The sequence below is a fragment of the Callithrix jacchus genome, chromosome 5 (assembly GCF_049354715.1).
Source record: "Callithrix jacchus isolate 240 chromosome 5, calJac240_pri, whole genome shotgun sequence".
Classification (NCBI taxonomy): Eukaryota; Metazoa; Chordata; class Mammalia; order Primates; family Cebidae; genus Callithrix; species Callithrix jacchus.
The window spans coordinates 131,683,258-131,699,102 of NC_133506.1; the positions used below are offsets into that span (position 1 = coordinate 131,683,258).

At 44.5% G+C, this 15,845-nt stretch overlaps 1 protein-coding gene and 1 long non-coding RNA gene across 3 annotated transcripts in view; both read left to right on the plus strand.

Moving 5' to 3' along the window:
* The first annotated feature begins 666 nt into the window (after positions 1–666).
* Positions 667–15,845, plus strand: part of UNK (unk zinc finger) — a 40,244-nt gene continuing 25,065 nt past the window's right edge. For both annotated transcript variants that reach the window (XM_035301781.3, XM_035301783.3), the window contains exon 1: positions 667–845. In XM_035301781.3, the coding sequence (XP_035157672.1) occupies positions 742–845 (104 nt within the window). In that variant the 5' untranslated portion in view covers positions 667–741. The remainder of the gene's footprint in view (positions 846–15,845) is intronic.
* LOC128932182 (uncharacterized) lies at positions 6,751–12,338 on the plus strand. The gene is made up of 2 exons (XR_008481690.2): positions 6,751–7,010; positions 8,491–12,338. It is a non-coding gene; the product is annotated as an uncharacterized LOC128932182 (long non-coding RNA).

A 15,845-nucleotide genomic window follows, 5' to 3' on the forward strand; every position in this document is an offset into this window, starting at 1 on the left:
TGGAAACAAGTTGGTCAGGCCAGGTGTCGAGCTGAGAAAGCCGTGGATTCCAGTTGTCGAGGTTGATAAAGGTAAATGAAGCGCCTCGGTTCGGAGCGCGTGGTGTAGCTCCTCCTTAGCAAAGCGTTCTCAGTGCCTCTCAGGTTAGACCCGCCACAGGGATGAAGGGGTTGCTGGCGGACTGCCGCTGCCAGGAGCATAGGGCCCAGAACTAAGAATCGACAATGCAGATTCTTATGGCCTGCTTGGAGGCACTGTTCTGAGTTGGCATTAGGACCGACGCAAGCTGTACTAAGTATAAAGGCAAGGTAGTTATGACACTGTTGGCAGTGAAATTATACGCGGAATTCTTTCGCAGAAGTCGCTAGGGCCTCCCTAGCTCTGGGCCTCTTTTCATCCAGGAGCTCCAGTTTCAAGGAAAGGCATCCCTATGAAACTGAAAACGCTCTGGTAAGGAGAAACGCGACCGGACTGCAATTCCCAGAAGCCGTCGCAGGCCCTCAGCATCCGGGATATTGACAGCAAGGGTCCCTGGGTATCGTGGTCCCGCGCTTTGCCAGCAACCCTCTGCCGACGGTAAAATTCCAGCCGGACACAGAACCACAACTCCCAGCAACCCTTGCTGTCGTGTGGGGGGTCTTCACGTTCTCGTGGCGCGGCGCAGGCGCACTGGGTCCTCGGCGCGGACCGCGCAGACTGAATAATAAAAGGGGAGCGGCGAAGAGGCAGGAAGACAGGACCATGTCGAAGGGCCCCGGGCCCGGCGGCTCCGCAGCTTCCTCGGCGCCCCCGGCCGCTACCGCTCAGGTGCTGCAGGCACAGCCCGAGAAACCGCAGCACTACACGTACGTAGAGCCCCCCCCCCCGCCGCGCGCGCACGCCTGACGTCAGCGGCCAGCGTGAGTCACGCGCGCAGGGAGAGCGCGAGGCGGCCTCTTCCTCCCCCCCTTCCTCCTCCGGCCCGGCCCAGACCGGTTCCAACCTGCTAGGGCCGGTCCCAACTGCCTACAACTGCCACCAACCTCTGGTCGGGCTGTGGGGCGGGAAACTCGGTCCTGGCGGCCGAGTGGTGAAGGCGGGAGCTCGGGATGTAGAGTGCAGTCTCCCCAGGCCAGGTCTTCGAGGCCTAACTGTTCCTCTGACCATAAAACCACAGTAGTAGGCTCCTTTGGGGCAGTGAGAAGTCCAAGACACAACCGAGACGAGTTCCATGGGCCCCAGCCCCAGAACCCACCTATGAATGATGATTAGCGTGAAGTCCTGTCAGGAGATTCCATGCAGTTTGCACAGGATGCCTTTTGTGTCCCCAAGGCTCGTAGGTTGTCCACGAGGGCCACCCTTGCTTGAATTCACTCTCGACGTAGATAAACATGCAAAGATGAAAACGTGTCAGTGCGTGCCCATGACCGTTTCCCTCGCGGGCTGTGCGGAGCCTGAGTCTGGGAGCCCGACGGTGATGGGTTCCGAGTATGTCTGCAGGCTCAGCAGAAATGTGGCATTAGAGGGATGCCCAAATACTGACACTACAAGAGTCCAGCAGGATGGGAAAACCTCTTCCTGGAAGTCTGCATCTGTGTGTGTGCTTTTTAGGTCGCTGTCTTCGTTTCCTTCAAGCCACCTTAAGCATTCCCTACAGTTAGGTGATGGTGAAGACAGATGAATAAGGGGCAGTTTCTCCTGTTAAGCAAAATGTTGCTTTCCATTTTCCCTGCTGCTCTGTGAATGCCTTTCATCCCCATGTGCTCCTGAATGATGTGCATGTTTAAAAGGATCCCCACCTGCGAGAGGTTTTGGAACCTGGGGGATTGAACAGCAGCTCTTAAGTTCAGTGAACGAAGAGCATAATCATCTGTTGGAGTGGAAAGAACTCAAAGTAGGAGGAACTCTGGCTTGTTATAGAAGTAAGACCTTGGGAAACTTCAGCGATTGGGGAACATTGGCTATAGGAAGTGCATGGTTTCTTTGTGGGATTCTCTGTTGGCTGAAATAATTTAAGCTTCTTGAGTACAGTCTGACACGTTAACTATTCCTTCTATGATATGGACATTGCTTTCCTTGTCCTTTCTTACTGGAGATCTTTGGCAATCTTTCCATTGGTTTTGGTGAGATGTTTGTAGCTCAGAGACTACGGATCAGTTGAATGGTGTAGTCTTGATTTTCGAATCTGGAAACTTCACATAATTGGACCTTCTTTATAATCTCTGGTTGCTTAGATAACTGTTTTTAGTAAAATAAACACATTTTGAGTCAAGACAGTCTTGGTTTCAGCAACCTGTGTTTCTGTGTTGTGCTGTCATTGAGCATAGTATGGAATCTGTATTAGAAAGGCCTTCTTATTCTGAACTGGCAGGTGAAACAAGTGAACAGCTGAGTAAATGTCAGTATCTGAGTCTTTGTCCTCTTGATGCTCAGTTCTTTAAAACCTGCCTTTCCATTCCTTGTGGGTAAGTACAGAGTAGTGGGACTTGGCTCTTGAGGTGTCTTAGAAAATCAACAGGAGTAGGTGAAATACCCAAGCTTGATGGCAGGTTGTAGATGTTCTTATCTCTTTGTCTGTTCATATGTATGTGTTTGTGTGTGTGTGTGTGTGTGTATTATTTTTTTGAGACGGAGTCTCTGTTGCCCAGGCTGGAGTGCAGTGGTGTGATCTTGGCTCACTGCAACTTCTGCCTCCCGGGTTCAAGCAATTCTCCTGCCTCAGCCTCCTGAGTAGCTGGGATTACAGGCATGTGCCACCACACCTAGCTAATTTTTGTATTTTTAGTAGAAATGGGGTTTCACCATGTTGGTCAGGCTGGTCTCGAACTCCTGACTTCTTGATCCACCCGCCTTGGCCTCCCAAAGTGCTGGGATTACAGGTGTGAGCCACCACACCTGGCTGTGTTTTTCTATTTTTATCTCCAAAAATCAGAGGTAGAAATCAGTTGTCTTTCTTGTTAGACTAGGCATTCAGAAGCTGTGATGACTTGGAAAACTTCATCCCCTACTCATCCTAGGGCTGAGTTGCAAGGAGCATGAGGACACATATGATGGAACTAGCACATTTGGTGGCCCTAATATATATATTTTTTAAGATAAGGTCTCCATCATCCACGCTTGAGTGCAATGTCATGATCTCAGCTCACTGCAACCTTGACCTCCCTCGGTTAAATGATCCTCCCACCTCAGCCTCCTCAGTAGCAGGGACTACAGGTGCACCCGGATACGTATTTTCTGTAGAGATGGGGTTTTGCCATGTTGCCCAGGCTGCTATTGAACTCCTCTGATCAAGCAGGAGTAAGCAATCTGCTGATGGGCCTTGGCCTCCCAAAGTGCTAGGAGGCCACCATACCCAGGGATTTTTTTTTCTGTCTTAAAAGAGTCATGGGCAGGACATGGTTACTCACGCCTCTAATCCCAGCACTTTGAGCAGCCGAGGCGGGTGGATCACTTTAGGTCAGGAGTTTGAGACCAACCTGGCCAACATGGAAACCCTGTCCTCTACTAAAAATGCAAAAAATTACGCAGGCCAGGTGGCATATGCCTGTAGTCCCAGCTACTAGGGAGGCTGAGGCAAGAGAATCGCTTGCACCCAGGAGGCGGAGGTTGCAGTGAGCCAAGATTATGCCACTGCACTTCAGACAGAATGAGACTCTGTCCAAAAAAAAAAAAGAGATGTGATCTCACTGTTACCCAGGCTGGACTTAAACTCCTGGGCTTAAGCAGTCCTGCCTTAGCCTTCTGAGTAGCTGGGACTACTGGCACATGCCACCATACCTGCATTTTCCCCCCCTCCCATAAGGTGAATTTATTTATTGCTCTTCGGAGTTAGGCGACAGGAACATTTTGATTTTAGGAAATTTGCTATAAAAATTTGAGCTGCTTGGGAGCTAAGCAGTGGGTACACATGGGCATACAGAGTGGAATAATAATTGATAACTGCAGCCTTCTCCTGGGTTCAAGCAATTCTCCTGCCTCAGCTTCCCAAGTAGCTGGGACTACAGGCACGCGCCACCATGGCAGGCTAGTTTTTATATTTTTAGTAGAGACGGGGTTTCACTATGTTGGCCAGGCTGGTCTCCAACTCCTGACATCGTGATCTGCCCTCCTTGGCTTCCTAAAGTGTTGGGATTACAGGCATGAGCCACCATGCCCGGACACCTATCAAATTTTTTACCTTTTTAATTTTTTTTTTTTTTTTGAGATACGATCTCCTCTGTCACCCATGCTTGTGTGTAGTGGTGTGACCTCAGGTGTGAGCCACCTCACCTGGCCTTTATTATACATTAATTTGTATGTTTTTATGCCTGATGTTATTTGAAATTAACGTAACATGCTGTAGTCTTTGCAATAATCCAGAGACACTTGTGTGGTAATTGAGTCTCACTTACCATCATGGCAGTCTTGGCAAACACAGCTGAATACACCAAAAGCAAAAATTGCCTTCCCATTGGTTTCCCTTTCTTGCCTTTTATTCTTGTGCTGAAATTAAAGTTCTTAGAATTTGAGCCCTCCTTTTCCTAAACCGAGAGGATTATTTATAACATAGTTGGAAGGATAATTTTGTTGGTATTTTTTCTTTCTAAACTCTCAAATAATCTTGCTTTAAGGGAAACTTTGGAATAATCCTTTCATCAAATTGGTGTAGCAGGCACTTGTGTTGGGCTTGAGGAATCCAACCCTTTTAGAAAATAGTATGTCAAAAGTTCCTCTATTGTACAGCTCCAAGTATTTGCTTAGTGGTCAGTAAAACAATAATGTATATGTATTTATATTCTTCCAATACAAGAACCATGTGGCTTCCTTTTACTAGACAGTTTGTCTTTGCATTTGACAAAGAATGAATTTAATCCAGCTTTATTTGCAATAATATACTATCTTATATATTAGAAGAGTTTTATAAAAACATTTAAGAATGAGAAGTTTTGTAGCAATCACATCTCAAAATGTATCTATAAATTTAGCTTCCTTTTGGCTTTTTGCTGTATAACAGTTATACTATTGAAAATGTATGGTTGAGCCGAGTGTAGTAGCTCATGCCTATAATCCCTGCACTTTGGGAGGCCGAGGCAGGTGGATCACGAGGTCGAGATCGAGACCATTCTGGCCAACATGGTGAAACCCCGTCTCTACTAAAAATACAAAACAATTAGCTGGGCGTGGTGGCACGCGCCTGTGGTCCCAGCTACTCAGGAGGCTGAGGCGGAAGAATCGCTTGAACCTAGGAGGCGGAGGTTGCAGTGAGCCGAGATTGCGCCACTGCACTCCAGCCTGGTGACAGAGCAAGACTCTGTCCCCCCCCCAAAAAATAATAAAAATAAATAAAAAGAAAGTGTATAGTTGAAAGGTTACAGAAAAACTACCATCTGAAATATCCGGCTGGGTGTACTATAATCCAGCTGGCTCATGACTATAATTCCAACTCTTTGGGAGGCTGAGGCAGGAGGATAATGTGAGCCCAGGAGTTTGAGACCAGCCTGGGCAACATGCAAGACCGCCTCTCTACTAAAAACTGAAAAAATGAGCCAAGTATAGTGGTGTGTGCCTGTGGTCCTGGATACTCAGGAGGCTGAGGTAGGAGGATCCCTGAGCCCAGGAGATTGAGGCTGCAGTGAACCAAGATTGTGCTACTACTGCACTCCAGCCTGGGTGACAGAGCAAGACACTGTCTCAAAAATAAATAAATAATTGGCTGGGCACAGTGGCTCACACCTGTAATAACAACACTTTGGGAGGCTGAGGTCGGCAGAACACTTGAGATCAGGAATTCAGGACTAGCCTGGCCATGGTGGCAAGACCCCATCTCTACTAAAAATACAAAAATTAGCTGGGTGTGGTGGCACATGCCTGTAATCCCAGCTGCTCAGGGGCTGAGACAGGAGAATCACTTGAACCCAGGAGGTGGAGGTTGCAGGAGATCATACTGCTGCACTCCAGCCTGGATGACAGAGCGAGACTCTGGCTTGAAATAATAAAAATAAATAAATATTAAACTATCTGAGTTTCTGACCTCATTGTTTTGACCCCCCTAAGAGGAAGTATACCTCACAGACGAATCATGTTTTCATTCATTCTACTGTGATCACTGCAGCCAGTTCTCAGACTTCTTAATGCCCTCGTGTTAAAGGAAAATGAAATTCTAGTTTAGTGAAGGTTTGTAGGAGTTTTTCGGCCACTTGGTGATTTCTTATAGGTAGATAGAGAATAAATACTTTATAGCCTCATCTATCTAGGCATCATTTAAATTTAGGACTGGTTTCCTGGGCATCTAATTAAACAAAGATAATGTAATACTTTCATAGATAACTATTTTCAGGCAGCTTCGTCAGTTTATGTATTATATAAATGTCAGTCATTTCACTTGATTGCATCAGATTGTATTTTGGAAAACCCTGGAGATGAACATGTATTTAAGTCATTATTGCGAATTGTAATGAAATTGTACATGCATTAGTGGGGTACTACTTGTTTCACAACAGAAGTCATTGGAAGTGTTACCAAGCAACCTCAGCGAGAACAAGTTAAATCACCAATAAACATTTCTGGATCTTATTTATTTGTTTGTCAAGTAGAACTAATTTCTTGCAGGACAGAAATTAGGAGCTCATTGTAGCCTTTACTTAATCCCACAAAATCCCCGTTAACAAGTGTTAAGTGCCCTTGCTAAGGGTAGATTCTTAAGCTTAACACCTAGTTGATATTTGCTATTATCTAAATTATTAATTAAAGTCAAGATTTGCTTAATGGTTAAGTTTTTTTGTTTTAATCCAGCTATGTTAGATACTAAAGAAGGCTTCCCCACAACCCATATGCATCTGCTTTGACTGGTGGTTTCTGTCATCCTACAAAGACTGTGACTTATTGGTGAGGGCAGCTGAACAACTCTGAGAGCAACTTAGAGAAATCCATCTTGGGCACACTCTATAAAGGAGCTCCTTCTCTGCAAATAGCACCCCAGATAAGTCCACAAAATCAAGATACCCTCGTGGACCTACACGTCCTCCCGCTTTTCAACACCCTGATGCCTGAAGGTGAGGTCTTTTTCCTGTGTGTCTTAGAAGCCATGAGCACGCGTAGGTCACTAGATTCCCCCAGCCACCTGAGCAGCACACATCTGCAGGCTTTCCTGCCAGACCTTTGCCTAAAGGTCAACTTTCTCATGAGGAGAGACTCCAGGCCGAGAATGATGACAGTAAGGTTGCATTTAAAGCTGCATTACATTCAATAGTGGACTGGTCTAGTGATTATTTTCCCAAACTGGGAAATATTTGCTTAATGATTAAGTTTTTGGTTTTTGTTTTTGTTTTTAGTCCAGCTATGGTTGATACTAAAGGAGGTTTTCCCACTATCCATATGCATCTTTTGTGTTTTGGAATTGCAACTATGGACAGTTATGGCTAATCCTAGTAGATTGTCTTCCCCTCTTTTAACATCTTGGATGAATTTGGGGCACACTAATTGTTATATAAAGAGATGTTGAATGTAAGTTTCTCTGCCATTCTTAGCCAATATATAAAAATTATATTAGCTTAATTGCTAACAATGCCTAGAATTTAGGTTTAGTATCCCTCTGGACAATGTAGCTTCTTGTTTTCTTCTTTTTTTGTTGTTTTTTCTTCTCTTTTTGTTTTATTTATTTTTTCTTTGCTTCTTGTTTTCTTACCATATAGATACTCTATAGATTCACCCTAGCCAATCTTAAAATACCTGCGTAGGCAATGGAGATACCTGTGGAGAAAGTGCACGGGATAATAGGTACAGGGTTATTTTGGGGGTGATGGAAATTTTCTGGAATTAGATACAGTGAAGGTTACGTAACACGGGTGAATACACTAAAAACCACTGAAATGTACACTTAAAAGTGGTGAGTTTGTAGGCTGTCTGAATTATATCTCAAATTTTAAAAAAGTTAATAAAAAAAACAGTGCATCTGAGTCCCTCTGCCATAGAGAGGGCTTCAAGCGCATGGCCTGTTGCCAAGGCTCAGCAGCCACGGTTCAGTGTGGGAAAACCTGTGGTTTGCACAAAGCTCCTTGGTGCCCTTTTCCCAGCTTTCTCAGTGGCTTAGTTCTTGCGTATCTATTCTAGTTGAATGCCCCATGTTATAAGTCTGCAGAGTGCTTTCTGAGATAAGAAATATGTCTTTAAAAAACAAGTTTGAGACTCCTAGGTGTTGGTAATTATACTTTATCTTGTCTCCAACTTGATAGCCATTCCAGGGAACAAGCAGATTTTTACCAATGCTTTCATAAAATGAATCATGTTTACTTACTGGGGCGGGTGGGAGGTGGAAGAGAAGGTTGCTGTCTTGCTGAAATGTAATCCAGTCCATTCTTCAGGTATTGTGATTGTTTTAAGGTTCGCATGGGCTTTTCTTTAAGGACGGGCCATGTGTTTTAGGCATTTAAAATTATATCAATGGCTATACTATATTAGTTCAAGTAATCACAATAAACTTTTTACTGTTTCTCTATAAAATCACTCAACTTTCACCCCTTTTTTCTTTGCCAGTGTGTAGAATTTGACAGCAGTATCGAGCTGAGGAGGACAAGATGGAAAGGAGTCTATCAATTTAAAAATCTCACAGCGTTCTCTGTGAGGTGACCTTTTTTCCTGTTGGTGGCTCAATTTATTTAGGACATAAAGAAGATACTTAGCAAAATCATGTTCAAGAAAGTGTTATATTGGCAAAGCAATCCAATAAAATAAGCTACCTAAGATGCAAAAAAAAAGAAGATACTGAGGCCTGTGACAGCCTGTGACAGTATCATCAAGTAGTATCTGAACTTACTGAACTGGTTCCTCCCCTTCCTTATTCTTTATTCATAGTTTGCTTTTCATGTGCATAAGTTGACTCACTTGTTTTCTTTTAGCATTTGAAACACCATATAGCCACCATAAGTCCTGACAAAATGACTTCTAATGATGGGGAAGGCCCATGTCCCATGGTCCTGTGAAACTTTGGCCTATTTGCAAATCTACCCCCACATAAGAGAAGTAGTTGTGTTCTGTAAAGAAAATGTTGACAAAAGCCTTTAGCATGTTTTGTGACTAAAAAAACCTTTACGTGTTTTGTGACTTAGAAATTTTAAAAGTCATTCTTTACATTTTTTTTTTTTTTGAGATGGAGTTTCGCTCTTGTTACCCAGGCTGGAGTGCAATGGCGTGATCTCGGCTCACTGCAATCTCCGCCTCCTGGGTTCAGGCAATTCTCCTGCCTCAGCCTCCTGAGTAGCTGGGATTACAGGCACGTGCCACTGTGCCCAGCTAATTTTTTGTATTTTTAGTAGAGGCGGGGTTTCACCATGTTGACCAGGATGGTCTCGATCTCTTGACCTCGTGATCCACCCGCCTCGGCCTCCCAAAGTGCTGGGATTACAGGCTTGAGCCACCGCGCCCGGCCAAAGTCGTTCTTATATCTAAGGATTTATTAATTTTGTTAAGAACCTTACTGTATCTTTTTGATGTCACTTTTACTGTAAAGAAGTGCCAAGCATTTGGCGGTCTGCCACTTTAGGATTTGTGTGAATCCGACCATCTAAATATAATATAAATTAGAGACTAATACTTGTATTTTCTGATTAAAATCAAACTAACCTCTGTTTCACTATTGAAGTAAGAGTACTTTAGAATGAATACAAAAAATATATATTAAATATCCAGTAGAGCATGCTAAAGTGAACATTTCTGTTTTTATTTCAGTAACTTACTTTATGGTATTGTAGTTACGGCCTGTCTGAAACTCTCCAACATATTCTAAACAGCTTTCAGAGAGTCACTGAGGTTTATTTCCTGCTACTCTTGTATTTTCCTTTAACTCAGTTAAGAAATGCTTAGTTAACAGTCAACATGGTGGTTAAAAGTACTGACTCCAGGGTCATACCACCTTCATTTGAGGCCCAGCTCTGTCAGTTACTAGTTGTAGGATCTTGGGCAGTGACTTACCTCTTTGTGTATCAGTTTCCTGAGAGTAGGAAGACTACCTGTCTCGTGGGGTTGTTAAGAGGATGAAATAAATGAGTTAATTTATGTAAAGTGCTTAAAGTAGTGCTTGGCGCGTAGGATAGTGTAGATACTGTTCTCAGCCATTATTTGAACAGGGCCCTAGTCACTGCTTTCAGTTGCATTGCTCCTTGCTTTAACAGCCCTGACCAAATGCCTTCTTTAGCTGCATCCACACTGAAATAGAGTCTTCAGTTTCTAGGGCACGCATGGGGCAGCAGCATGGGGCACCCACTCAGTTTAGGTCCAAATACTTTGTTGTACAGAAAACAGTGTACAAAGAACATGTTAGTTTAAACATATTACTAAAGTGTCATAGAACTGGAGGTTTTCCAGGCTAGCTGCTTACAGAAAAACTATGGTTTTTTTGTTTTGTTTTTGAGACAGGGTCCCGCTGTGTTGCCTAGGCTGGAGTGCAGTGGTGCGATCTTGGCTCACCGCAACCTCCGCCTCTTGGGTTCAAGTGATTCTAGTGCCTCAGCTTCCCAAGTAGCTGAGGTTACAGGCACATGCCACCATGCCCAGCTAATTTTTGTGTTTTTAGTAGAGATGGGGTTTCACCATGTTGGCCAGGCTGGTCTCAAACTTCTGATCTCAAGTAATCTGCCCATCTTGGCCTTCCAAAGTGCTGGGATTACAGGCATGAACCACCATGCCTGGCCAGAAAAACTTTGAATAAAGTCAAGGTATTCTCTGATTTGGGGAAGAATGAATGGGAGTTTTTAATAGTCTCGAATATTCTCTGACACAAGTGATGCGAGTGACCCTTACATGAACCTTCCTGTTTCACCAGCTCTAGGCCCCATAGGGTAAGGGGACAATTATAGAAAGAAGGGACTTAGGGACACACAGGACCAGTTGCATACCCTTTCTGGCTCTTGTTAGTTTTTGGGGCCAGGGCAGCTCACAGGTGTCAGAATGTTCCAGTGAGCCCCACTGAAAAGTGGGCTGAAATAATTGGCCAGTGATTGGCTCCCCCACCATAAACACTGACTTGCTTGAGTGCCCATAGCACTTGAACTGTGGGTTGTTGTCTGTGTGCGTGTGTGCATAGATGTGGTAGGGAGTTTCATTGCATCTAGGAGCTTCATATCGGCCGTAAAATCATACTGTATTTACTCTGACTAAAGGCCAGTGCGGGATCAAAGACTACCTAAAAGGTTCAGAAACACTTAGAAATTCGCTAGACACTTATTTTATTTGCCTGAATAATACTCCCTGAGCTTGCTTTTTCTGCCAGAGAGAATGTTCTAAATCAGGATCCCTTTAGAAGATTTGGAAGTCACATCTCTATAACTGAGTAGTGTGTCAGATCCATCCAAATATTTACCTACCACCAATTATAGCTTTATTTGGCCTTATTTTTATTTTTTTATTTTTATAAGACGGGGTTTCACCATGTTGGTCAGGCTGGTCTTGAACTCCCGACCTCAGGTGATCCGCCCTCCTTGGCCTCCCAGAGTGCTGGGATTACAGGCGTGAGCCACAGCGCCTGGCCGGCCTTATTTTTTTAAAGCTTTTTTTTTTTTTCTCTTTTTTTGGAGATACGGTCTGGCTCTGTCACCCAGGCCGGAATGCAGTAACGTAATCAAAGCTCACTGCAGCCTTGAACTCCTGGGCTCAAATGATCCTCTCACTTTAGCCTCCTAAGTAGCTGGGACTGCATGCATGTACCACCACACCTGACTAGTTTTTTATTTTTAAAGTTGTTTTGTGAAGTTGGGTCTTACTGTGTTGCCAGGCTGATCTCGAACTTCTGGCCTCAAGCAGTCCTCCTGCCTCTGCTTCCCAAAGTGCTGGGACTGAGACACCACACCCAGCCTAAACTAAAAGCCATTTTTAGTAACTCCCACCAATGTGGTTACTGTTACAAAGTTGTATGGTTTCTGGGTCATGTTTGGTGTCAGAATATGTATGTATATCCTTATAAATATCAAATGTAGAACTGATAGTAGTTTACCCATCAGATTTTCAAAAATAAGGGAAGATTTTTAGCAGTTTGTAAGAAATATAGGCGTACTCATATATACATATAAATAATTTAGAATTCTAATCTATAGCACATATGCTCTTACAGTATTCTCTTTGAAGGTAAAACATTTTATTCTCAAAGAATAAGTTTAAGTTGTTAAGCCATGAATTATGACCACAGTGACTATGTTTCTTTGTAGGAGTTATGTGTTGGGGAAGGAAAGAAGTAGCTAGCAGGGTTAACATGGAAAACAGGAGATTACAGAGAAGCGTCATCTGAGCCTTTAGTCACTACGAATAATTGTCAACAGTGACTGGGGTTTTTTTGGTGCTAGTTGCAGAATCCTATCTTATTGTGGTTAGATTTCAATAAAGAATGTTTAAGATCAGGACTATGTCTGGCTTTTTAAGATTCCATATTCATGTTAAAGCTTGTGTATATTTGTTTTTTGTTTTTGTTTTTGAGATGGAGTTTCACTCTGTCTCCCAGGCTGGAGTGCAGTGGTGCGATCTTGGCTCACTGCAACCTCTGCTTCCCAGGCTCAAGCAGTTCTCTGCCTCTGCCTCCCGAGTAGCTGGGACTACAGGCATGTGCCACCACACCCAGGTAATTTTTGTATTTTTTGTAGAGACAGGATTTCGCCGTGTTGGCCAGACTGGTCTCGAACTCCTGACCTTAGGTGATCCACCTGCCCCAGCCTCTCAGAGTGCTGGATTACAGGCGTTAGCCACTGCACGTGGCTGAATCCTTCCTTTAATTTTTGATCAGGGTTGGGTGTGTTGGCTCATGCCTGTAATCCCAGCACTTTGGGAGGCTGAAGCCGACGGATCACTTAAGGTCAGGAGTTTGAGACCAGCCTGGCTAACATGGTGAAATGCTGTCTCTACTAAAAATACAAAAATTAGCTGGGCATGGTGGTGCACACCTATAATCTTAGCTATTTGGGAGGCTGAGGCATGAGATTTGCTCGAACCTGGAGGGTGGTGGTTGCAGTGAGCTGAGATTGCACCACTGTACTTTAGCCTGGGTAACAGAGACTGTCTCAAAAAAAAAAAAAAAAAAAAAGGATCAGGATATATTCCCTGTCGAGTTGTCATTAACATTTTGTTTTTTGAGATGGAGTCTTGCTCTGTCGCCCAGGCTGGAGCAACCTCTGCCTCCTATGTTCAAGCTATTCTCTTGCCTCAGTCTTCCCAGTAGCTGGGATTACAGTCATGTGCCATCACACCCTGCTAATTTTTTTTTTTTTAGACAGAGTTTTCTCTTGTTGCCTAGGCTGGAGTGCAATGGCACAATCTCAGCTCACCACAACCTCTGCTTCCCAGGTTCAAGTGATTCTCCCACCTCAGCCTCCTGAGTAGCTGGCATTACAGACATGCGCCACCACATCTGGCTAATTTTTTGTATTTTTAGTAGAGATGGGTTTTCACTATGTTGGTCTCAATCTCCTGACCTCAGATGATCTGCCCACCTCAGCCTCCCAGAGTGCTGGGATTACAGGCATGAGCCACTGCACCTGGCCTAATTTTCATCTTTTTAATAGAGATAGGGTTTTGTGGTCTCCAACTCTTGACCTCAGGTGATCTGCCTACCTCAGCCTTCAAAAAGGCTGGGGTTATAGGCACGCACCACCACATTACACCTCATTTAATTTTTGTATTTTTAGTAGAGACAGGATTTTGCCATGTTGATTAGGCTGATTTCAAACTCCTGGTCTCAGTTGATCCACTTGCCTCGGCCTCCGAAAGTGCTGGGATTACAGGCATGAGCCACCACGCCTGGTTGGTACCCAGCTTCTGCCAGTAGTCATCATGATACCCATTGGTTGTTGGAGGAAATAGAAACAGCAATTAATCTGTAGTGACTGTGCACGGTGGCTCATGCCTGTAATCCCAGCAGTTTGGGAGGCTAAAGTGGGTGGATTGCTTGAGGTAAGGAGTTTGAGACTAGCCTGGGCAACATGGCGAAACCTCATGTTAGCTGGGTGGGGTGGCAGGTGCCTGTAGTCCCAGCTACTTGGGAGGCTGAGGTAGGAGGATTACTTGAGCCTAGGAGGCTGCAGTGACCTGTAATTGTACCACAGGACTCCAGCCTGGGTGATAGAATGAGACCCTTTTTCAAAAAAAACCTGTAATGGTCTCTGCACATTCCTAGCACCAATGACAAAAGAGGAGCCACATGCCAGCAATCCCCTTGGTTGCTTTTCTATTCTGTGTGTGAGACAGAAGATCTCAATTTTAGTGTACAGGTGAGGAACAAAGCTGAGCAGACATGGTATGGAAGAGAGAGCTTACTGATTTAATTGCCAGGAGAAGTGTCTAAGTCAGAGGTTGGAGTTGCTTCTCTGTGTTTTACTCGGTTTGTGCAGAGCTGCTTTGTACCAGGCTTGTACCACTTGGGATGCTCTTTGCTTTTCCTTTCACTTTCACACATCTTGAGCACCTGCTGTGGGTCAGCTCTGTGCAGGGGTACAAAGATGATAGATGCAGCAGAGTATAAAACAGTCAGAATCCACTGAGGTAGCTGCACCAGGTATATTCACATAATACAGTAGGAACATGGAAGAGGGGGCAGGCAGGGCCAGGTAACCCTCAGGGTGATCTAGACCCAGGGAACAACATGATCCAAAGTATGAAGATGTAAGGGTGTGACGTGATGGGGCATACCAACTGTTGAGAGCTGAGGTCACTTGTAATTCCAGCGCTTAGCAGAGGCCAGAGAATGGCTTGAGCCCAGGAGTTGCATGCTCAGGCAAAATAGGGAGACCCCTTTCTTCACAAAAACGGAAAAAAAGACAACCCAAGTGTAGAGCAGAGGTCAGCAAACTGGCTTGCATGCCAAATCCAGCCTGCTTCCTGCTTTTATAGGGCCCACAAGCTAAGAATTGTTTTTACTTCCTTTCAAGACAGGTCTCGGTCTATCCTGGCTGGAGCGCAGTGGCACGATCTTGGTTCACTACAGTCTTGATCTCCCAGGCTCAAAGAATCCTCCTGCCTCAGCCTCCTGAGTAGCTGGGACTATAAGTGTGCCCTACAACATCCAGATAATATTTGTACTTTTTTGTAGAGAGAGGGTTTCGCCATGTTGCCCAGGCTGGTCTCGAACTCCTGAGCTGAAGCAATCCACCTGTTTTGGCCTCCCACAGTGCTGGGATTACAGGCATGACCCACTGTGCCTGTCCTTCACATTTTTTAATGGTTGAAAAAAAATGATATTTCATTATGTGATGATTATATGAATTTGAAAGAGTCCCTAAATAAATCTTCCACTGAACCTGCGCTTATTTGGCTGCTTGTGCTCTTCAGCTACAGTCGAATAGTTGCAACAGGAGACTGATATATGTGATGCTCATTGCTTTATATTGCTACATATATCAGCATACCACACTTTATATATTCTTCATTACCAGTACATACTTCTTACATCAGAAGAAAAGAGGAAGAGAAAAATTCACTTCAAACATTACACTTTTTATTTTACTCTTTTATTTTAAGAGATGGGGTCAAAAAAAAAGGGGGGGGATGGGGTCTCGCTGTGTTGCCCAGGCTGGAGTGCAGTGGCTGTTCACAGGCATGATACCATTACTGATCAGCATGGGAGTTTTGACCTGCTCCGTTTCCGACCTAGGCTGGTTCACCCCTCCTTAGGCAACCTGTTGGTCCCCCGATCCTGGGAGGTCACCATATTGATCCCAAACTTAGTGTGGACACTCAATTGGCATAACGCACTACAGCCCAGAACTCCTGGGCTCAAGTGATCCTCCCACCTCAGCCTCCCGAGTAGCTGGGACTATAGGCACATGCCACTGCGCCTGGCCAAACATTACACTTTTAAGGCTCAGTGGCACACGGATGATTTTGTTAACACATTTGGTGGCAAAGCATCTGATAAA